We start from the raw sequence: 23840 nt of genomic DNA, 5'->3' as shown, positions 1-23840 counted from the left end.
ATCTATGCATTAATAATGATCTAGTAATATTAATAATATCTAGTAATTAGTAATATCTAGTAACATCGTCTTGGCCACTCCCACCAGGTCACATGGGTGGCAAGCCACTCCCATCCGGTCACATGGGCAGCAAGCCACTCCCACAAAGGAGGCCACGCCCACAGAGCAGGTTCGAACAATTTTTGAAACCCACCCCTGGTGTGGCTATTCCTTACATGGATTGGTTTGTATGTTTTGGATATAGTTTTTTCACCCAGCTTTTACGATGGCCATAAATAAAAGCTGATACTTTTTGCAAGCCTCCTCTGGAGTTTCCACTCTCTTTGGCATCTCAGTGGCTCGGAGAAAACTGCTGGAACCTTACAGAAGCAAGCAGGAAATACAAGCAGGAAGAGGGTGGAGCAACACACATGCTTTTAAAAGTGAAGCTACTCTTTACATCTGGAATAAATATCCAATAAACAGACCTTTTCATCCATTTAGCAGCATCGGATTATGCCTGTACCTGTTCACCACAGAGTGGTAAGTCTAAACACTTTATTGTTTAACATGGATCAATTGTTTTTCTGGATAGATGCTTGCATGAGATGCTTGTGAATGGGCACATTCAGACACTTCTAATCAGAAGCATCCAGATTGTTCATGTAGGGAAGGTCAGCCTGGAGGAAAATGTTTCCTTGTACTTTATTTAAGCAATGAAGGGTTCACAAGTGGCAATTTCACACAGCTCAGCCTGTGCAGTAACTTGACTCTAGAAAAGCTCTTACCTAGTAGATCAATTATAAGCTGGCTGCCAGTATGGGCCCCTGGAGTGTTTCAGCTATTACTGGGTAGATCTCTTTGGTTGGCATCCCTTGATAGCTGGGATAGGGTTTGATTAAGTTTGAACTCCCATTCCATTCATATCAAAGGCATCTTTTAAGGTGCTTCTGGATTGAAAGGATTAACTGGTGACATCACCCTTGCCTGGAGGATGCCTGTGGGGGCTTCTTTTTTGACCACCTGGATTGTACGGATCCTAAAGAATTTCACTCCAGGAGTTTAGAAAAGCACAACTTGGTTTGCCCTGAGATCGAGCATTTAAAAGATAGGAGTTGCTTTCCTGGGATACTAAGATGCCGTCCAACCCTCAATCTCAAATGTCTGTAACACATGATCTGGACACTGTTACAAGAAAGTTAATACACCCAGACATGCACAAAGTTTTTAAAAACATCTTTGGTTTCCGGGATTGTGAATCTCATGACTTCGTTTATTCTTGGTTTGCTATCTGAGTCACTTCCTTCCCTTCAGATTCTTGCAAATTCGAAGCCTTGAGAACACTGAGCCTGATCCAGCTTCCTTGGTGCCATCACCCTGTAATTCAGCACAGCTACTATATATCTACCTCACATGCTGTAGCTTCGGGATGGAGAACCCATGGCACGCATGCCACAGGTGGCACGCAGAGCCATTTGTCAGGGCACATGAGGCGTTCCTCTGTCAGTTGGCCACTGCGCATGCGCGTGCTGGCCAGCTGAGATCAGCCTTTTTTAAAGCCCCTTTTCCCCCTTCCCAGGCTCCAGAGGCTTTATAGGAGCCTGGGGAGGGCGAAAAGAACCCCCCAGAGGCCCTCCGAAGGCTTCAGGAACTTCCCTGAAGCCTCTGGAGTACAAAAAAACGGCCCTATGGGCAAACAGTAAGTTCGGGAACCCTCAACTCCATTTGAGTAGAAATAAAGGTACTTTTACTGGATATGAAATGAAAGCAATAAAAGAAAAGCAAGATCTAAGTCAAAAAGGCGTGAACATGTACATATCAAACATTTATCCAGCACTCTCCCCCCCCCAATTTTCCCAACCCAATGTCCAATCTGCAACTCCCTAAGGTGTCATGTGGGGTGCATCTTCAAACGGCCTCATTCAGTTGGCATGCAGAGACAATTGACCTTGACCAAGCCCAAACACAAGTCATCAGCATGCGCAGAAGATGGCCATAACAAAACTCCCTTCTTGATAACTCCTCCAGTACCAGTAATTCCTTTCCCAAATATCACAAGCCTCCACCCTTCCTGTTTCTATGGCAGCCGATAGCAAGCAAGCGAAGTAGAGGCTGACAGGTTGCTTCCCACAGAGGGAAGGGAGAAAGAAAGAAAAGAAGGAAGGAAGGAAGGAAGGAAGGAAGGAAGGAAGGAAGGAAGGAAGGATGGAAGGAAGGAAGGAAGGAAGGAAGGAAGGAAGGAAGGAAGGAAGGAAGGAAGGAAAACAGCACAGCAATTTAAGGCTAGAAGGTTACTTGGAGGGCATCTAACTCAACCCCCTGCTGCAGCAGGAAACCTTACATTGTATGGATTATGTTGGTCCTTCTAACAGAGAGGAAAATTGGCAGAAAGAAGGAGGAGTTTACTAGGACAAGGTTGCCATGCAGAGGAAGGCAGAGATAGTCCTTAACTTTTGACTACAATTGAGTCCAAAATTTTGGTTGCTAAGCAAGACTGTTGTTAAGTGAGCTTCATCACATTTTAACCAATCCATGACATCTCCTGGTGAGAGACATCAAGTTGGCCATGCCCACCCAGTCACATGACTGCCAAGCCACACCCACAGAATAGGTAGTAAAAATTTTGAAACCCACCCCTGGGGCATATGTCTATCCATTATTTTAAAGGCAAGAGGAAAGCTCTGGGATCACATCAGTGGAAAAGACAGTTGGAAACCTGAAGAACAGGCTTCTTGGTTATAGCTTGCCATCTCAGGTCAGGATGAGTGCTGTCTACCTTTTAGAAATATAGCCTGCCTAGAATGTATGGAATGGGTGACATACAGAAACCAGTATGAATGAATTGATAAATAAACTGCTGTGCCTTTGTGAATGAGCTAACTAGTTTAACTTGAATACTGTTGCCTTCAAATCTAATTATTCATATTAGTTTAATTCTCTAATTTTAATTTTAGATATGATCCATAATAATTGACATGAGTAACACTGTGAAAGAAGAACTTTACAATGCATTGAAGGAACTCCTTGTGAAAGAATTAAAATAATTTAAATGGAGACTAAATTCTATTGATTATAATGAAAGGCCAAACATTCCTAGAGCTTCACTGGAGAAAGCAGAGGCACAAGACATTGTAGATCTCCTGATTCAACATTATGGAGAAGATGCTCTAGAGATGTGCATTGATGTCCTTCGAAAATGCAACAGACATGATCTTGCAAAAAAACTTGAAGAAACTGGACAGAACGGTAAGAAAACCCAACATATTACAGAAATGTTCTCTCCACTTAAGATCAAATGGCAATAAAGAGCCATTATCATTTCTTTGCCACTGAATCTTGGTCACCGATTTGTTGGTGGTGGTTAGGAACAGCAGTGGCTGCCTGGCATTTCAGAATGGAACTTTTATCCCAGTCTGAGACTCCAGGTCTTGAACTTGAAATCAAATCTAAGGGAACATCTGCACTATCATTCAGCTTGATATTTTCTTGTCACTATTAAAGTAAATGGATAGGCCAAGTTCAAGCCAAAGATGTTAGTCCACTGATCTAAATTTAAGGGAGATCTTTAAAAGTTTAATTTAATCCATCCTTTTTTCCAGCATCCTTCTTGACATAACACAGTATTAAAGTATCTTATAGGTTGTGATGCTACTGTTGCTACTAGAGAAGAGAGCAGAGCATGTTATGCTGGGTGGAGTCAGAGAACAAAGAGGGGCAGCATTCTCTTAATACCTTCAATGAACTACCAAAATGAAACATTTTTAAACTATATTTTTTTCTTTGAATATACATTGAGACAAAATATCCTTTTATATACTGTATATATTTAACCTTTAAAGCAACTACCAAAAAAGAAACAAACTCATTGAACAGATGACTGACATTATTGTGGTATGCAATATATGTTCAATGTGTGTGCTTATGCCCAAAGAATACCCAAATTATAAATGTATTAAATGTAAACTTCATGAACTATTAGAAGAAAAAGCAAAGGATCTAGAGGCAACTCTTGCCAAACTCCAACTTATGCAACAAGATTATATCCAAATTGAACCAAATAATGAACAAACAACCCCTAGAGGAATTGACCTTGTGGAGGAAGGTAAATGGAGGCATGTCACACACAAGGAAACATGACAATCAAAGAAAGAAGCAGCATACATGTAACAAACCCCTACTACCCAATCTTACCAATCTCAATGTAGCCCCATTACAACTGAGCAATTGATTTCTCCCCCAGATTAAAACATGCCGACTCACAACCACTGTTCCCTCTAAGGTGTGCGCCTGCGCGGCCGCGCACATGGCTGCAATACCCCGCGCAGTAGTTTTAATTGCCGCGCAGAGGCATGTGGGGCAGGTATCTGGACACGAACTACAGAGCGATCGCAATCAAAACCTCCTCCAGCTAAACCTTTTCTACTGCAGTACATTGCCGCCCGACTTCAGGATTCTCTAATCAGTGTAGGTTGAAAAGAAAAACGGGAAAGGGATCTTAAAGATTTAAAACACTGGAGCAAATGCTTCAGAGGCAACAACAGTTTTCACAGGGAATTAGAACAGTCAGAGAGCCCTGCCTGGAGTTTTGCTCCCCCTCCCCCCCAATTTCAGACCTGCTGCGAGGTCGGCTAATTTGCTATTGCCTGGGCTGGCTCTCCCCGGTTACATTTAGCAACAATGTAGCTCTTTTGAGCTCTTTTTCTCCCTCCTCAGCCCTGCCTGACTTCAGGATTCTCTAATCTGTGATTCTGTGTAGGTCGAAAAGAAAAAAGGAAGGGAGAGGGATCTTAAAGATTTAAAACACTGGAGCAAATGCTTCAGAGGCAACAACAGTTTTCACAGGGAATTAGAACAGTCAGAGAGCCCTGCCTGGAGTTTTGCTCCTCCCCCTTCAGACCTGCTGCAAGATTGGCTAATTTGCTATTGCCTGGGCTGGCTCTCCCCAGTTACATTTAGCAACAATGTAGCTCTTTTGAGCTCTTTTTTTCCCTCCTCGCTTCTCGGGGCTCCACCAATGGGGGAGCAAAGCCCAGCGCCAGGCTTTGGGCTAACACAGGGTTCTGCAAAGTTGGCTGTTTTAAGACTGGTGGACTTCAACTCTCAAAATTCTGAAGTTGAAGTCCACCAGTCTTAAAAGAGCCAGCTTTGCAGATCCCTTGGCTAACATGATTAATGCCCTCGGAGTTGGAAAGAGGCGACAGAGCCCGGTCACATGAGTCATGACATGACATCAGCTTTGTGACCACATTGCTGAGTAATAAAAATTCCAGTTCCACGTTGTAATGAAGGAGTACCTATATTTGATAACTCATTGAGATTTTCAAAGTCATTGAGAATATTTTTGCTTTTAATCTAATTAAACTTCCTATCTGTCAGTTTAAAATAGTGACTTCCATAGAGCAAACTAAAATCACTACTTTATAAACAAAAGGAAGGTGTTTTTTCTCTTATTTGGTTATGGTAGAGCCATTTTAACAATCTATTTATATTTGCAAGTAGTATGCAGTTTAGAAATTAGTTTTGCAGTAGTAGTAGGTTACAGATAGGCAGCACGATTTCTCCAGCTCCTTGGTCGCTGCTCGCGCCGGGGGTGCGCCGCCTCCACCGCCGAAGCATTCCACGTTGTGGGAACCTCAGGGCGGTTTGCTAGCTGGAGGGCATGTTTAAATTTGGCACCCGAGTTGCAGTTGCCATTTTGGGACCGTTTTTAGCGCATGCGCCTTAGGCAGCCAAGATCGGGCCATTGCCTTTCTTCACGCCCAAAAAGCTGCTGATTCATCGGTCCTCCCACTTCCCTCACTTTGGTCCTGGTTGCCCTGGTGAGAGGGTCGTACTACCGCTGCTTCTGCTGACCACGCGGCCCGCCTTTCTGGCATAGTAAAACCGGTGCTTTTTGTGCTCTTTGAGTCTTTTCACTTCTAAGGTTACAATGGCCGATCAGTCCACCTCAGGAGGTACAATAGAGCCCTCTACCGATACCCAGCATTCTGCCCAAGCAGGAGTTAGCTCGAGGCCTGGCAGGGCCGCCTCTAGAGCCATCTGTCAGAGGCCCAAGGAGGCCTCCAGGGCTCTGGATAAGGCCCATAAGAAAAAGGACAAATCCAAGGCAGCGCCTAAGGCCTCTGGGGAGGGTAGGAATTCCTCCCCCCACGCTATTGCCTCAGCGTGTTTCACCAGCTCCTATTCTGCAGCCAGCAGGACACCACACCTGGTTTGAGTTTGAGTTTGAGTTTTATTCCATTTATATGCCGCCCTTTTCCCTAAGGGGACTCAGGGCAGCTCACAACTCAAAAAGGGAGGGGGGGATACAAACAGTTTAACAAGAACACAAAACTATACATAGTTAAAAAGCACAACAATCATACCATTCGAGATAGGGGCAGCGAATCTTTAGCCCCAGGCCTGTCGGAACAGCCAGGTTTTAAGGGCTATGCGGAAGGCCTGGAGGGTGGTGAGGGTACGAATCTCCACGGGGAGTTCGTTTCAGAGGGTCGGAGCAGCCACAGAGAAGGCTCTCCTCCAGGTAGTCGCCAGTTGACACTGGCCGGCGGATGGAATTCGGAGGAGGCCTAGTCTGTGGGATCTAATTGGTCTAGTGGAGGTTTGGCAGTAGGCGGTCTCTCCAGTACCTGATCGCCCCTTGCCTATTATTTCTAAGGCTGGGGTGGGGGTGGGGGTGGGGATCCAACTTCCCCGGTCACTACTGAGACCCATGCGGTCTCAGCCTACTCACTGCCACGTGCTGGGCCTTCTGCCACCTTTACCCCCACTGCTGCAGGTCTGAGGCCTATGGAAGGCCATGATCAGGGCCTTTCTCCAGACCTTTACCAGATGATCTCTGCAGCTATATCCAGGGGGGGTGGATGCTGAACTGCTCCATAGGAATCAGGCCCCTGTGGTTGCCAGCGCCCAAGGTGGGCCTGTTCTCCAGGCTCCACAAGTAGATCTTCCCGATCTTCCAGCTGGGCCTGCTTCACCTCTTCCCTCTACTTACAGCGCGGATTCAGCCTTGGTGGAGGAAGGGGAAGTGATAGATAGAGATTTCTCTGATGATGAGGGCCTGATATTTGATCAGCCTAATTCCTCTGGCCTGTTTCACCCCACGCTATTTAAGTCCCTATTATATAAAGCTAAGGCCACTACCCATATGGGGGAGGTGGCCCCTAAGGACAATTCTGCAGTAGGCCTTGATACTACTGAGTGCCTCTTTGCTGAACCAGTCTCACTGTTTGCAGAATTCTAGACAAGAATTCTAGAGACGAGGTTCGGAGTAGAGTAATAAAATTCTTTTTATTAAAAATCTCTCTTGATCAACGGTTTGCAAAGCGTGGTGGATTCCTCGTGTGTTACAAGAAAGAGCCACACCCACAACGAAAGCGAAACAGCAGTTATACCCTCCCTAACTCCTCCTACTCCCATATCAGCTAGCCTGATCGGGGCGGTCACAAACCAATCAGCGACAGTCACGCCCTAACTATTACCTTATATAAAATTATGACGTTTAACCAATCAACTTCTAACATTGTTTTTCTTTAACCAATCAAATGATTACACATTTCTTTTCTAAAACTCCCTCTTGGGCTCCCTCTTGTGGTCATACAAAATATTAACTCTTTTTCAATTTTATTCCATCATCACTGCAGGAGGTTATCCCTTCTCCAAAGCTATTTCTGGATCTTATTCAAAAGCAATGGGACCAACCGACTGCGGTTGCCCCGCCCAGCAATGGGGACAGGAAACTGTACCTTTCCACTCCTGACTTGGAAGGCATTTTGCAATTCCCAACTGTGGATCAGCCAGTAGCTTCCCTAGCCTCCCCTGCTCTAATTCCATCAGAAATTTCCGAGGGCTTGAAGGCAGAGGATCGTAAAGCTGAGACGGTCATTCGTAAGACCCACCAGGCTGCGGCCTGGGCCTTGTGCACTGCTACTGCGGCATCGTTCTTTAATAGAACCTCCGTACTTTGGCTCAAACAATTGCAGGAGAGACTGGCCCCTGATGAGGTGCGACTTCACCAGGACGTTACCAAGATTATAGCTGCCCTGGAATTCTCGGCAGATGCCACCCTTAATGCTGCCAAGTTCGCTTCTCGAGCTGTGGTGTCAAATGTGGCGTCAAGATGCCTGTTGTGGCTCCGCCATTGGCAGGCGGATGTTAAGTCTAAATGGCGCCTGGCGCCCACGCCCTTCAAGGGCGGTGCATTATTTGGATCTGTACTGGACGCCATACTCATAGAGACCAGGGACAAACGCAAGGTTCTCCCCTCCACTGGGGGGTGCACTAACAGGAGACAGCAGCCATATAACAGACGACAGTCCTTTCGGGGCGGTTACTCTGGATACACAGCGGCTCCCTTTGTTCCTCACTACAACAGGGCTTTTCACCAGCCACAGGACCTCGGCCAGGACCGTGCGGGGGCCAGGGATAGGGGGTGCCAACAACATCAGACGCAATCCCACAACAGGAGGTCCTTTCGTGGATCTGGGAACTGGTCCTTTCAGAGGTACCTGTGACTCCCATGGGGAGGAGCCAGTGGACGGGTGTCTCCTGGCCTTCGCTCATCAGTGGGCAGAGACCGCGTCCGACGCCTGGGCCCTTCAGGTAGTGAGACTGGGCCTCACCATAGAGTTTCTCTCCATTCCCCTGAGACGGTTCATCAGGTGCCCCGTCCCCAGATGCTCAGTGAAACGGCGTCTCATGGAGGCCGAAATACATCATCTCATCTCCATCAACATCATAGAACAGGTTCCAAAAGGGCAGGAAGGCCTAGGGTTTTACTCAATATTATTCCTGGTACCCAAGAGCTCAGGGGGATGGCGGGCCATTCTATATCTGAAAAGACTCAATTGGTACATCAAGTATCAAAAGTTCAACATGCAGTCCTTAAAGAGCATCTTGGCATCCATCCGCCAGGGCGACATGATGACATCAGTCGACATCAAGGAGGCGTACCTCCATGTGCCCATCCATCCGGCACATTGGAGGTTTCCTCGCTTGCACTTCACGGACTGTCATTTCCAATATTGGGCCTTGCCCTTCGGTCTTTCGTCAGCCCCTCGCACCTTTACCAAGCTCCTAGCGGTTGTGGCGGCTTCGCTTCGCTCAGTCCCAGTGAGAGTGAATTGTTGCTTAGACAACATTTTGGTCCTGTCGCCATCTCGGGAACAGGCCCTATGGGATCTGCAAGTAACAATGGACTCCCTGCGGAGGCACGGCTTCATACTGAACCTCCCCAAGAGTCATCTGCAGCCAACTACATCGCTGCTCCACTTAGGAACCATCATAAATTCCGCCACGTGCGAGGTCTTCCTGTCCCTGGAGAGACGACAGAGCATCCAGCGACTGGCAGCTCAAGTGTCAACTCTGCAACTTGTGCCCTTGGCCCTACTCTCTCAACTGTTAGGGAAGATGATTTCCTGCATCAACATTGTTCCCTGGGCCAGATTCCACGCACGTCCGCTGCAATGGTTCCTGCTCCCTATCAGAGGTCCCACACCAGCCACTCACAACTCAAAGTTCAGCTTCCGCCCAAGCCTCTCATATCCCTTTGGTGGTGGGCATCTTCCAAGCTCCTCAAACGGTGCCTGTTTAAGGAGCCGGACCGCATTCAGGTTACAACGGATGCCAGCCTCTTCGGATGGGGAGGTCATGCCCTGAATCAGGGTCATTGGTCGAGTCAGGAGCTAACCAACAGCATCAATTGGCTAGAGCTCCGGGCCACCCGATTGGCCCTACGAGAGTTCCAGGACATTGTGATTCACAACCACATGCTGATTCTGACTGACAATGTGGCCTCCAAGGCACATGTCAATCACCAAGGGGGAACACATTCCAGGGCCTTCATGTTGGAGGCGGAGAAACTGCATCATTGGGCGGAGCCCAGACTGCTGTCCCTTCGGGCGGAACACATATCGGGCGACTCCAACGTCCAGGTGGATTGGCTGAGCAGAGCCACAGTGGATCATGCGGAGTGGCATCTCCACCCCGACCTCTTCCAGCAGCTCTCTCGCTGGTTTGGCCGTCCGGAAGTGGACTTGTTCGCACAGCCTCACAATGCGCAACTACCTCATTTTTACTCCAGGTACGTGACCCCTGGAGCGGAGAGAGTGGATGCCTTGCACAGCCCATGGCCGGCCGGCCTTCTTTACGCCTTCTTGCCACTGCTGATCCTCCTGATGGTCATCCAGAAGATACTGACGGAGCAAGCGAAGGTCCTATTGGTGGCCCCGATGTGGTCCTGGCGCCTCTAGTACGCCGATCTTGTGCACCTGTCGATCTCACACCTGTGGAGGATTCCAGACGACCAGATCCAGCTCAACCAGGGGGCTCTCATGCACCCAAACCCCCAGCTGCTGCAGTTAACCGTGTGGCACGTGAGCGGGCTATTCTAACTGGCCTTTATTATTCCAGCAAGGTCATTGACACGATCCAGGTGGCCCGTCGTCCCTCCACCACCTGTATTTATGAGGCCACCTGGCAGGCCTTCTGCAGGTGGTGCCGCCGTGCCGGGGCTGATCCCCTCCAGGCTTCAGTGCCCCGAGTCTTAGACTTTCTGCAAACTGGACTTGACAAGGGCTTGGTGCCCAACACGCTTCGCAGGCAGGTCGCGGCCCTGGCCATAGTGATTGGGGGTGGCCAGGGACGTTTCTTGTCTCAACACTCATGGGTCAAATCGTTCCTGAAAGGAGCGGCTAACATCAGACCTCAGACTGTGCACCGTTACCCTATGTGGGACTTGACGTTAGTACTCAGGGCTCTTATGGCCTCTCCATTGGAGCCTATTTCATCCATCAGTCTTCGGCTACTGACTCTTAAGACTGTGTTTTTGGTGGCAATTACATCGGCTAGGCGGGTCTCCGAATTGGCAGCACTGTCAGTTAGGGCGGACCTCTGAATATTCCATCCCAACAGAGTCGTCTTCCGTTTGGACCCAGCCTTTCTGCTTAAAGTCAACACGTTCCACAGGGCTCAGGAGCTCGTCCTTCCGGACTTTTGCCCCAACCCCTCTCATCCGCAGGAACGCCAGTGGCATCACTTGGATGTGTCAGGACTCTTCGTCGCTACGTGAAGTGCACGGCGTCCTTCAGGCGATCGGAGGTGCTTTTTGTGTCCTTTCAGCCATCATCCATGGGACAGAAAGTGTCTTCCCATACCATAGGCTGATGGTTGAAGGCGTGCATCGCCCTTGCTTATGACAGCCAATCTCGACCGGTTCCCAGAGCCGTCACTCCTCACTCTACCAGAAGTGCGGCCACCACGGCGGCCCGGGCCACACAAGCCTCAGTGGAAGAAATCTGCAGAGCGGCTACCTGGTCGTCACCATCGCCATTCATCCGACACTACAAGGTTGATGTGTATGCGTCGGCTGAGGCTTCCTTTGGATGGCGAGTTTCGCAACGGGTGCTCCCCTCCGCAGGAGACCCTGACCAGCCTAGCTCCCACCCTGAATCTTAATTGCTTTGGCATGTCTCATGCTTGGATTCCCCAAGCAGCACACAGGAGAACGACCGTTGACTTACCTGAACAGTCCTTCTATGTGTGCTGCGAGGGGAATCCAAACCTGCCCACAACTGCCAGGGCTGTTCGTGACGTTGACTATGACTGACTCTTACCTGACTTATAACATTGACTATGACTGACTCTTACCTGACATGACTTGACTTATTCTGAAGTGACTTTCCAACTTATTGGGCTATGGCCATCATTGACATTGCTATATATCATTAACCGGCTGACTTCGTACAAAACTGACCCATCCAGACAGAGGAGGCGTAGTCACCAATTTACATAACTCAGTCTCTAGGCTAATGGACAAAGTTAACCCATGCTTGGATTCCCCTCGCAGCACACATAGAAGACCGTTCAGGTAAGTTAACGGTCGTTCTAGAAAAACGTGGGATGGACAGCATGACCACCAGATAGATTTGTAACTGGCTGACACAAAGTTCTCAATGATAGTTCTTAATGTAGTATATTTACATGGAGGGATGTAAGCAGTGGGATACCACAAGTCCTGTTTTAGGTCCAGTACTCTTCAAGAGTGGGCAGCATACAAATCCTAATAATAAACCGTAATATCTTCATAAATGACTTAGATGAGGGAATAGGAGAACTCATCAAATTTGCAGATGATACTAAACTGACAGGACTGCCCACATCCCCAAAGACAAGCTAAGGATCCAAAAGGATCTTGAGAGACTTGAAAATTGGCCCTATCCAACAAAAATGAATTTTAATGTGGAGAAAAGCAAAGTTTTACATTTAGGCAGGAAAAGCCAAAGTTATAACTACAGATTAGGCAAAACTGGCACAAAAACAGTAATTGTGAGAGGGACCTTGGAGTCCTATTGGCTGATCATTTAAACATGAACTAGCAGTGCAGCATCAGCCAAAAAAGCTAATATAATCCTTGGCTATATAAACAGAGGCATAGAATCAAACTCATATAAAAAATAAAAACTTTATACAAGATAAGTAAGATCACACCTGGAATAGTGCATCCAGTTTTGGTCACTAGACTACAAAAAAAGATGTTGAGACTTTGGAAAAAGTGCAAAGAAAAGCAACTAAAATAATTTAAGACCTGGAGATTAAAACATATGAAGAACAATTGCAGGATTTGAGTTTGGCTAGTTTAGAGAAAAGAAGGACTGGGGGTGGGGGACATTATGGCACAGAAGTATTCCTGTATTTGAGAGGCTGTCACAAAGGGGGGGGGGGGTGTCAACTTATTTTCCAAAGCACCAGAGGGCAGGGCAAGAAACAATGGATGGAAAACCAATCAAGAAGAAATTTGCTAAAAGTGAGAACAATTAACCAGTGGAACATCTTGCCTTCAGAAATTGTGGGTTCTTCATCACTGGAGGTTTTAAAGAAGAGACTGCACAGTCACTTGCCTGAAATGGTATAGGTTCTCCTAGTTGAGCAGGGGACTGGTCAATGACTGACGCAGCACCATTGAAACCCAGTTTATCTGAAATATGGTGAAGAGCTCAGTCAGCTTTAAAACTTGAATTCCTGAGAGAGATATATACGTAATTGGAAAAACAAAGGAATTGTTATCCAAACTGGGAGCTTGATGATGTGATGAAGATGGTATGCAAATTTCCCCAAATTTAAGGCGTACTTGGATAATAAATGGTAGAGGCTTGTAATGTGGGTTACACTCACCACACACCATAAAGCCCTCACTGTTAAGAGATCAAGGATTTCTACCCCCACCATCCACACATGGAAAAGAAATTGGGATAGAAATGTGAGTACTGCAGGAAGAATTATGGGATTCTCCTGGCTGACATAGGCAGTGAGCACTGAGGCCTACATCTTGCTTTCCTAGAAGAATTTGGTGAGGGGAGCTCAAGAATCAGAAGACAGCTCAGCTCTAATTTAATAGGAGGCAACAGAAGCTAACTAATTTTTCTCCTTCCTGGAAAACTTTGCTGTGTAATAATAACCAAATTCCTGATATTTCCTTATTGATAATCTCACTTCAAACTCTATAATGTGATACTTTTCTGCTTCATTCAGATTTCAGCTGCTGGTGCATGTGGATTCTCAGCAAATTCTACCACAGTCAGTCAGTCACTGCCCATTGCAGAAAGCAATTTGTCCTGGCTTTTGCCCCAGTTGGCCTTGAGGAAGTGGCTGAGCTCCTTGGGGGCTTGAATACTGCCCTCTTTTACTTTCATGGTTAATTAAGGGCTCTCAGGGGACCACATGTAGTTGAACCCAAGAGATGGGAAATGGTTTTTGATGGGAGGGATGATTCCACCTGCTGAAAAGGATGTGACAGATCATTTGAATGATCTGATCATTTAAATGTATAGAAAGGCACGGAAATTATAAGAAATGAAATATACATTATAAATGTAGACCATTTATAATGTATATAATGTTAAGACCCATGGTGGCACAGTGGTTAGAATGCAGTTCTGCAGGCTACCTGCAGTTCAGCAGTTTGATTCTCACTGACTCAAGGATGACTCAGCTTTTTATCCTTCTGAGGTCAGTAAAATGACGACCCAGATTGTTGGGGGTAATATGCTGACTCTGTAAACCACTTAAAGATGCTTATAAAACACTGTGAAGCAGTATATATGTCTAAGTGATGTTGCTAGACATTCATAGAAGTTATAAACCCATGCATTTACTTTTTTTTTTTTTAAAAAAAGTATTCTATGACATACCCATTTCACTAATTCTAATCCATCTTTTGTTGCAGATGTTGATGCTCACCAATTTCCAGATTTATCAGGTAAGGCAGGAATCATTCAAAGGGTCATTGAATTATGTTTAAAACTAATTCAGCATGAGCATTTCATTTCCTCCTTCCCCATCTATGCAAAGTATTGTGAATGGGGAAAACTCCAGGAGGTTTTGTGGTGCTGCTGACCATGAAAAAGAAAGGGAGGGAGAATTCCAATACTTCCTGCCAGCTTCCCAAAAGGAAACTCAGTGGGGAAGCCAGCAGGAAGTTTGGCCCCATTGGTTTTTTTGCTCTCCCTTGTCATTCTCTTTTTCTGCTTAGATAAGGAAATATTTAAAATGAGTACCCAACAACGTAGAGGTTTCTAGTATTATATTATAATTGTCCATGGATAATTTCTGTTAGTACACAATTCATTCATTCAATTCAAGTAACATGAAGTCTTCTGTCCATTGGCTAATTGAGGCCATAAATGTTCCTTTGCAATCTTAAACAAAAAGTCTCCTACTGCTAAAAATGGCAGAGAGAATCCATTTTTGTTTTCCAGCCACAATTTCCATGAAATAGTCAAAGAATATAGCCAGCACCAAAAATTAAAACCCAAATCTGTCTGAAGCATATAAGAACCTCTGTTCCAAATATAATAATATTAAGACTTTTCAAAAATGTATTTTTAATTGAGATATGATTCCTGTTATATCTCATAAATGGCAATGGTTATTGATTCCTTTTCTATACAAATGTAATTGGGATCCCCACTCTATCGCCAACCACCTGAAGCTCTAAGCAGAAGAGGTCCTCGGTTGTTGCAAAGAACCTGTGGCTCTGGGTGCATCACTCCTGCTTCGTTCTTTTTGAGATCTGTTTTACAAACAAGATGCAAAACGTCTCTCAAAGAGAACGAAGCAGGCATGGTGCACCCAGAGTCACAGGTTCTTCGCAACAGCTGAGGACGGAAGAGTTCGCTCAGGAGAGCTGTGATCTGATGGGAGAGTGAAAGGAGCGGGCTTCCTTGCCAGGCTTGAGGAGGTGGAGCTGTTGTCTGAGGGTGAGAGCAATCCCTGGCCACCTCTAGGTTAGGGTGGAGAGCCACCTTGAGCCTCCTTCTCTTGGTTTCCTTGTGCCGGGAGCATCTGTCTCTGGGCAGAGGCAAAGAAGAAGAAGAAGAGCCACCGCCCTCCTCCTCCTGTGGCTCCTGCCCAGTGATCTCTCTCTTCCCTGATAAGGATCAATGCCCAGGGATTTTCTGCCTTGTGCATGCTGGACTGAACGACCATGTAACTTTCTCACCCGCGAGAATCACCCCAGAGAGGGGGGGGGAGAAAGAGAGAAGAATTTGCCCGCCTGCACACTGTCTTTACCCAGGCAGGTGGCGCAGGTGCTGCTATGACATGTGTCTTGCTGCACTCGCACCCTCAAGTGAAGGAGGCACCGAACACAAACTGCCCACCTGTGTTCAAACCGGCCCGCCTCCTCTCTCCTGGAGGGGGAGGGAAGGTGTCTCCCAAAACTTTCTTCTTTCCTGCCCTCCTGTGGCATCAGTTTGTAGGGGGAGGTCATGGACTGTTCAGTGCTGAGATAGAAGTAGCTGCGGCGGTGGTAAAGGGAGACTTCTTTGCCAGCCTGCCAGCTGGCAAAATAGAAAATTTTGCCCGGTTAGATGGGCATTGCTAAGTGGGGGGTATGTGACTGAGTGGGCATGAGTGATGTCAAGTTGGCCCCACCCACTCAGTCACATGCTTTCCCCTCCCCCACCTAGCCACGCAAATTGAACAGGTAGTAAAATATTTTGAAACCCACCCTTGGATTAATTGCATTGTCAGACAGCTTTTCGGACTGGGTTTGGCACTTTGTCTACCTATTGAGATCTTACCAAGAACCTGGGATACGTAGATGTGGATATTTGATGGTGTTATAGATATTGTCACAGGATGAAAGTTGCTCCCAGTAAAGCTGCCTTTTTGCAATTGACTGATGGCACTTTGTCAATGCCAATGGTGTCCAAGTGGTGCTCCAATTGTTTTGGGATTGCATCTAAGACACCTATTACTATTGGTACTACCCTTGCTTGCCTTTGCCACAGTCATTCTATTTCTATTTGTAGGTCTTCGTATTTTGTTATCTTCTCCCATTCTTTCTCTTCTATTCTTCTGTCTCCAGGGACTGTCACATCCACTAGCCAGACTTTTTTGTCTTTCCTATCAACAATCTGGGGTGTTATATGGCAGGTGCCTCTCTATTTAAATTCTAAAATCCCAGAGCAATTTAACTTCTTCATTTTCTATGATTTTATCTGTTTTATGGTCTCGCCAGTTTTTGCTTACAAGCAAATGATATTTCCTGCAGATCTTCCAATTCACCTTTGTTGCTACTTTGTCATGCTACTGCTCGTAGTCAGTCTGGGCAATCTTCTTGCAGCAGTTTGTCAGATGGTCCACTGTTTCATCAGCTTCTTTCCATAGGCAGGACTTACTGTCAGTTCCTGTCCTCTTAATTCTGGCTTTGTATCCATTTGTCGTTAAGGCTTGTGCAGTCAGAATTAATCTTTTGGTCTCTTTCTTCAACTTACCTGACCTTAGCAATTAGCAAAGGTCAGGTCTTGTTATTATCTGCTTTCTCTGCTATTTTTTTTTAATGTAATGGCCATATAGTGGTTTGTCTTCCCATGCTTCTATTCGGTTCTGTATTCTGTTTTGGCCTTGTTGTACGTCAGTCTGATCTTTCCAGTAGTCAGTAAGCCTACTAACTTAAGTGCATCTTCTTCATTATCCTTCACATATTCTTCCAAAGCCATTTTATCTTTTTCAACCATCTGATGCATTTGCAACCATCCACTCCCATCTATTTGTCTTGGTAGGTAGAGTCTGTCAATGTTGCTTTGAAGATGATTCATTGTCATTATTTTCCTGGTCTTCCTATTCATTGCTTTTAGTTCTGTTTGAGTCCAGTTCACTATTCCAGGTGTTTATCTAATGACTGGAATTGCCCAGATGCTGATTGCCTTGATGGTATTTCCTCCATTGAATTTGGACTTTGAGATCTTCTTCACACTCTCTCTAATCCTTTTCTTGACTTCAATGTGCTTGATGTTGCCAGTTTGAAGGCTACTTATCAGGGTGAATTCTGGCAAAGACTACATCTGGTTTGCTCAGAGGTGCGTGCTTGATGTGCGCTGTGCATGTATGTACACTACAACTAAAATTGCTCTGCACATGCGCAAAAGCAAAAACCAAGATGGCAGTGCTTATGGTGCTGCTGGGAGACCCGTTTGGGGGCGTGGGAGGCCTGGGTTGCTGCAAGTTCCAGAGACCCAGACCACCAAACTACTACCAGTTCAGCTGAACTGGTCTGACCTGGTAGGAATCCACCACTGATACCCAGGTATTTGTATTAATCATCTTCATCCAGACTCTTCATGGGGCATCTTGATTCCTTCAATTTTCACTATTTTTCCTTGTTTGATAGTGAGTGCCTCACATTTGTCCAATCCAAATTCCATTGCAATTGCTTGGCTATATAAACGGACAGTGTTGAACAGTGATTCTATTTTAAACTGAGTTTTTCCATGCAGCTTCAGATCGTCCATGTAAAGGAGGTGGGAGAGTAGATGTTTGTTAGCCATGGCCTGAGTTATTCAGTATTGTTGAGAGAGGAAACACTGCAATGACAAATAGTAGCAGTGACAGTGAATCTCCTTGAAATATTCCTCTCTTGATATTAACCTCTCCCAGTTTCTCACTATTGACCTGCAACTGTGTCTTCCATTGTGCCAGCGATCTTTGCACCAAGCTTCTGGTGTTTCTACTGCCTCCTGTTATTTCTAAGCACTTGATTATCCAGTCATGTGGCAGAGAGTTGAAGTCCTTTTGTACTCAATCCATACTATGTTCAGGTTGGTCTCCCTTTTCTTGAAGTTTTCCAAAATCATTTTGTCAATTAGAAGTTGATCTTTTGTTCCTCTGCTATTGGGGTGGTTTCCTTTCTGCTCAGGTAGAAAAGATTATTTTCAACTAGATGTTGTTAGACTGCATCAGCTACTGTGTTTCCCTGAAAATAAGACCTGGTCTTATTTTCTTTTGGGCCCTAAAACTTGAGCTTATTTTCAGGGAGGTGTTTTTTTTTCATCACAAGGCCCAGCCAGGCACCCTGCTCCCCTCCATGCACACAGGAGGCAGTGATCACACAGAGGCCAACTGGGGCACGAGGTAGAGGGAGGCAGGTGCCCAAAGGGATCGGTCTGTGTGCCTCAAATCATCTGCAAGCCACTGTGGAGAGCATGGCTGGTGCTGCCACCATGAGGTAGGGTGAGAGAGTGAGAGAAAATAACTTTCAATGTCTTTTTTGAGGGAAAGCCACCAAAATTGTCTTTTTATGAGGTGTAAAGATTTAACAAACCCAATATGTCCCACCTGTTTGGCATCATGGTACATTTGTTTCTGACTGGCAGGCATATAAGGCTTGACCCCTACCCAAGCTAGTCCACCCTGAATGGGACAAACCTTTTTTGTGTCATCCTTTAGAGTGGCCTTTAAAGCAGCTGCTGTGGTCCATCCACAGTTGTTTTCCTTTTCCCTGTGTTCTCATGGTTATTTGGTCAGCCAGTTGGTGCAATGGGAACAAAGGTTTGACTACTTCCACCTTAGAGCTATTGTACTGAGGCATTCTTGACAAAGCGTTAGCAAGGAAGTTCTTTCCTTCTGGCAAATAGCATAGGATAACATTGAATCTCTGAAAGTACTGGGCCCATTGCACCTGTTTAGAGGAGAGCTTCCAAGAGGTCTTTAAGGCTTCCAGGTTTTTGTAATCAGTCCATACCTGGAAAGGAATTTTACTCCCCTCCAAAAAAATGCCTCCAAAAAGCAGTGCGCAGAGAACTGTATAGGCTTCCTCCTCCCATATGGGCCAGCACTGTTCAGTTTCAGTCAGTTTCTTGCATGTGCAGGCACAGGGCTATAACTGTCCCTGCTCATTTTCTTGACTCAGAACGGCTCCTACCTCTACATCACTGGTGCCTGCCTGGATGATAAATGGCTTGTCAGGATCCAGATGCTTCAGGTTTTGTTTGGAAGAGAAAAGCTGTTTGAGTTTTTCAAATGCCATCTGGCACTCCATAGTCTATTTCAGTGGTTGGCTGGGTTTAGGTCCCCCCCCCCCCACTTTTGTCTTCAGTAAGTTTGTAATGGGGAGGGCAATTTGCACAAAAGAAGGAATTAATATAAAAATTAGTGAATCCTAGGACGCTCTGTAGTTGCTTCCTGGTATGGAAGGGTACCCATTCCAGCACTATCCACACTTTCTCCAGATCCATTTTGATTTCTTTATGGGAAATTTGGTGGCATAAATTGTCTTATCCTGATGAAACTCACATTTGGATAGTTTGGTATGCAACTTAGCAGCATAAAGTTTCTGGAGAACATCTCTGACTAGTTTCACATGCTTAGCTTTCATTTCTGTGTAAATTTAAAATGTTATCTAGATAACCCAACACCTCTTTATACAGGTGCTCATGCAGGACTTCATTTATCAGCTGCATGAGTACTGTGGACACACCTTGTAGTCCAAAGGGGATCACCCTAAATCAGAAACAGCTCAGTGGGCAGTTGAAAGCAATTTTCCACTCATCTCCCCCTCTGATTCAGTTTCTGAGCCAACATTTTGGTTGCCAAGCAAGAGCGTTGTTAAGTGAGTTTCACCACATTTTGCAAGTTGGCCATGCCCACCCAGTCACATGACTGCCAATCCACTCCCACTCAGGCACATGACTGGCAAGTCACTCCCACCCGGTCACATGACTGCCAAGCCACTCCCACAAAACAGAACACACCTACAGAAGAGGTTCTAAAAATTTTTGAAACCCACCACTGGTAGGTCTGTCTGTCTGTCTGTCAGTCTGTCTGTCTGTCTGTCTGCCTCTCTCTCTTTCACATACACATACACACATACACACACACACACACACACACACACACACACACAGGGCTTAGGGGAGAGAATTTATGCTGAATGAAATTGTTCCAAATTTGGTATCATCAGTGCATAATTCAGAATTTGGGAAATCAAAACCTCATATTTTAATAAGAACTGCATCTTTTTAAAGATATATTGAAAAGAATATGTAGAAATAGACAGTTTGAATTGACAAACCCCATAGAAATTTACTGAAGAACATATTTCATTGTGGAAAATCCATCATCTCATGTGTGTGTGTTTTCTCTTTGCAAATAAAAATCAATCCACGCTAAATATGAAGTATGCTGAAAATTAGACACATTCTGAGAATATTTATTATATCCAAGGGTGGTAATATTTAAAAATATCTATCAAAATCCAAAGAAAGAACCTTATATAACCTGTTAGTATTTAATGCATTCATTTGAGAAATGTTGTGCAGAATAAAAAGAGGTTCAAAATGATAAATATTTAATGTACTGATTAACAAGTATTTGCTTATTCACATCAATTCTGACAAGCCAACTAACAAAGTATCCTACAACTTCCTTCAGCACATTAATCCAGAGGGTGGATGGGGATGGCTTCAAAGAGAAGTTATACAGACAAAAGACTTAATTAAGTGTCTTGTGAAAGGCTTATTTTTCACACTTCTAATTTTATTCATTCTTTCTTTAGCATACAGAAACTACATTAAAGAAAAATTTGAAACAATGAAAGATCCTAATGCTGTTCCAGGTGAATATGTACTCTTGAATCAGAGATACTCAAAGCTAATGATCCTAGATTATCACCCATCTAAAGAGGAGAGAGAACATGAAATTCTTGCTATGGGATGGAAACATCATGAAATCATCAGCAAAAGAGCTGAGTCTTCCACCAGCATTGAAGCATTGTTTAACCCTGATAAACATGGATTAATTCCACAAGTTATTGTGTTACAGGGAGCTGCAGGAATTGGAAAAACCATAATGGCCAAAAAAATTATGCTTGATTGGGCTTCTCAACAACTTTACCAGGACAAATTTAATTATGTTTTCTATATTTGCTGTAGAAAGATGAATCTCCATGCAGAGGCAGAGAAGAGTAACATTGCAGATATAATTTCAGAAGGATTTCTCAAGGGTCACTCATTGAAAAATGTCATTCAAAACATACTGAAGAATGAAGAAAAGCTTCTGTTCATAATTGATGGGTTTGATGAATTAAAGTATTCCTTTGATCAGCCTAAAAACTACTTTTGCACTGATCCCTGGAAGAAGGAACCAGTGAGAATTCTTTTGAACAGCTTATTTCAAAAAAAGCTTCTTCCTAAATCCTCTCTTATAATCACAACAAGACCAACTGCTTTGGAGAAACTCCATCAATGTTTAAAGCGCCCAGGTTATTTTGAGATACTGGGATTTTCTACAAAGGAAAGAGAAGAATATTTCTACAATTTTTTTGGAAATAAAGACCAAGCAACTCAAGCCCTCAGATTTGTTAAACAAAATGATACGCTTTTCACCATGTGTGTCATTCCCCTTGTGAGCTGGATCATCTGCACAGTGATGAAACAGGAGATGGAGAGAGGCAAAGATCTTCAGAAGACACCATACACCCTCACTGAAATCTATATGCTGTATCTCTCCAGTTTGTTAAAGTATCACCATAAAGAATCCAAACAGGATGTCCAAACCAATGTGAAAGGCTTATGCTCTTTGGCTGAAGAAGGAATCAGGAAACAGCAAATACTATTTATGGAGGAAGAAGTCAAGAAGCACATTTTAGATCAGGGAAACTCCCTCCCCCTTTTTCTGAATCAGAGCATCTTCAAAAGGGATATTGATTGTATTCAAACCTACAGCTTTATTCATTTAAGTTTCCAGGAGTTTTTTGCTGCTTTGTTTTATGTCTTAGAAGAAGGAGAGGAGCAGCATTCTCAAAATCTGAATAAAAATTTGCAGACATTATTAGAAACCAATACATCTTTTAGGACTGATTTTGCAGTAGGATTTCTCTTCCTCTTTGGTTTTTTAAATGAAGAAAAAAGAATGAGAGAGTTGAAAAAAGAATTTGGATGGAAAATTTCTCCTAAGAATAAAGAATTCATGTTACATTGGGTGAAAAATAGTTTTAAAAATATTAGTTATTATTGCCAATTGCAAAACGATATGTTTTGTTATTTATATGAGACACAAGATAACAATTTTATAAAAAATGCAGTATGTAATATCACTGAAATATGGTCATTTTGCAACTCTGAAATGGAATTGATGATCTTCAGCTACTGTGTACAGCACTGCCAAAATTTAAAGGAACTCAGTATTAACTATTCAGATTTTCCAGAAAATAAGTAAGTATTTTGAAAGTCTGTTGAACATTTCATTCAGTTTATGATCCTGTCACCACTTTTCTATAACTTACTGTCTCAAATATAATAATAAACCAGAAAAATGTCACTTGGGAATATGCATAAGTGTCTTTGGGAAGCCTAGTTAAAGATGGCTTTCAGTCCTTAGAAGTGAAGATAAGTATTATCTGAGAAGTGAAGCAGTATTGTCTCCAAGTCACCACTGGGAGGAATTCCTTTTCTTTCTCAATTTACTCCTCTTATTTGAAATGAAAAATGAAATAGGGTTTAAATTAAAATCTCAGCTCAAGATCAGAGAGGCAGTTGCTATTGAAACCTAGAGGCTGTAACAATTTTAAATAAATTAAAAACTTGATTATTTTATGCAGAGCCCACTCCTGACAGTCTTTAAAGAGAGTGAAAGTTCACTGGGTCATGAAAGCTCAGGGTCTTTCTCCCTTAAATTAAAAAGAGCTAATTCAACACTCAAATGTTCCATTTGAAAGTTTCATTGCATGTAAAACTTTTCCTCTTACATGGCAGATAACATAAAAAGATACTTCTGCAATAATTGGAAACTTCTTTAGCTCCTTCCTTTAAAAAAGGTTATTTTGAAATTAGTCATTTAAAATAAAAAGATTGACTATATAGTTTTATCTGAGAGCTGGGCGTTTGCTAGGGTTGTGAAGAGATCCGCCTTTGGGCGCCCGAACCTCTCGCAGATCTGCAGGAAGACGCTGGGATGGAGCTGCCACTCTCCGTTGTTGACCGTCACCCTGCTGAGACAATCCATTTGCTGGTTCTCTGTCCCGGAGATGTGTTCCACTCTGATGCGTGAGCTTATGCGCATGCGTGAGAATGGGAGATGGCTGCCGAGTCTCATCGCTCCGGCTATCGAAAACCAAAAAACAAAAATTCCAGGTGACCAGGACCCCGGACATGAGAACGGAGGGGTCCCTTCAAGATATCAATGCTCAGGCTTCCCGGGGAGGTAATTATTTGAGGAGGGGGCTGCCTTTGGATAGCTCCTGGATGCTGTTACCTCCCTCGACGTTCGTTTTAAACAGCTGGCCGGCGGCGGCGGCGGCAGTGGCGGCTTTGCGCGAGCGGCGGTGGTTTCGGCCTCGCCGCCCTGAGAAGCTGCCCCACTGCCCTGGGAGACCTGGTCTTTCACTAATTAACTTTTATTGTTGGCGTGTGGGCTTGTGCCCCGAACAGGGAGTGGGGTACTTTATGGAAGTGCCTGTTCTCTCCCCCCATTACAACCCTGCAGCCCTGCAACGCAGCCCAGCTGATTTTCTCTCTTCCCCTCTGGCGTGGCATTTACCTTACATCTTGCCATTACCTCCGTCGGATTCTATCTATTGTTTAACT

At 44.6% G+C, this 23840-nt stretch overlaps 1 protein-coding gene across 1 annotated transcript; it reads left to right on the top strand.

Annotated features, from left to right (window-relative positions):
* Window positions 1–456: 456 nt before the first annotated feature.
* LOC116523615 (NACHT, LRR and PYD domains-containing protein 12-like) lies at window positions 457–23099 on the top strand. Its single transcript, XM_032238731.1, has 4 exons — window positions 457–522; window positions 2934–3225; window positions 14201–14233; window positions 20813–23099. Exons 2-4 carry the CDS (start codon window positions 3153–3155, stop codon window positions 22471–22473), a joined length of 1767 nt encoding a protein of 588 aa, XP_032094622.1. The 5' UTR covers window positions 457–522; window positions 2934–3152; the 3' UTR covers window positions 22474–23099.
* The last annotated feature ends 741 nt before the right edge of the window (window positions 23100–23840 follow it).

This window comes from Thamnophis elegans, unplaced genomic scaffold (assembly GCF_009769535.1).
Source record: "Thamnophis elegans isolate rThaEle1 unplaced genomic scaffold, rThaEle1.pri scaffold_62_arrow_ctg1, whole genome shotgun sequence".
NCBI lineage: Eukaryota > Metazoa > Chordata > Lepidosauria > Squamata > Colubridae > Thamnophis > Thamnophis elegans.
The sequence above is the reverse complement of the archived record's forward strand: the minus strand, read 5'-3'. Positions and strand labels throughout refer to the sequence as shown.

Excerpts from the sequence above, each read along its gene's own strand:
- LOC116523615 (XM_032238731.1), top strand. The coding sequence starts at position 3,153 with ATGTGCATTGATGTCCTTCGAAAATGCAACAGACATGATCTTGCAAAA. Across the intron at positions 3,226-14,200 it reads TGAAGAAACTGGACAGAACG|ATGTTGATGCTCACCAATTT; the intron begins GTAAGAAAACCC and ends CTTTTGTTGCAG. Across the intron at positions 14,234-20,812 it reads CCAATTTCCAGATTTATCAG|CATACAGAAACTACATTAAA; the intron begins GTAAGGCAGGAA and ends TTCTTTCTTTAG.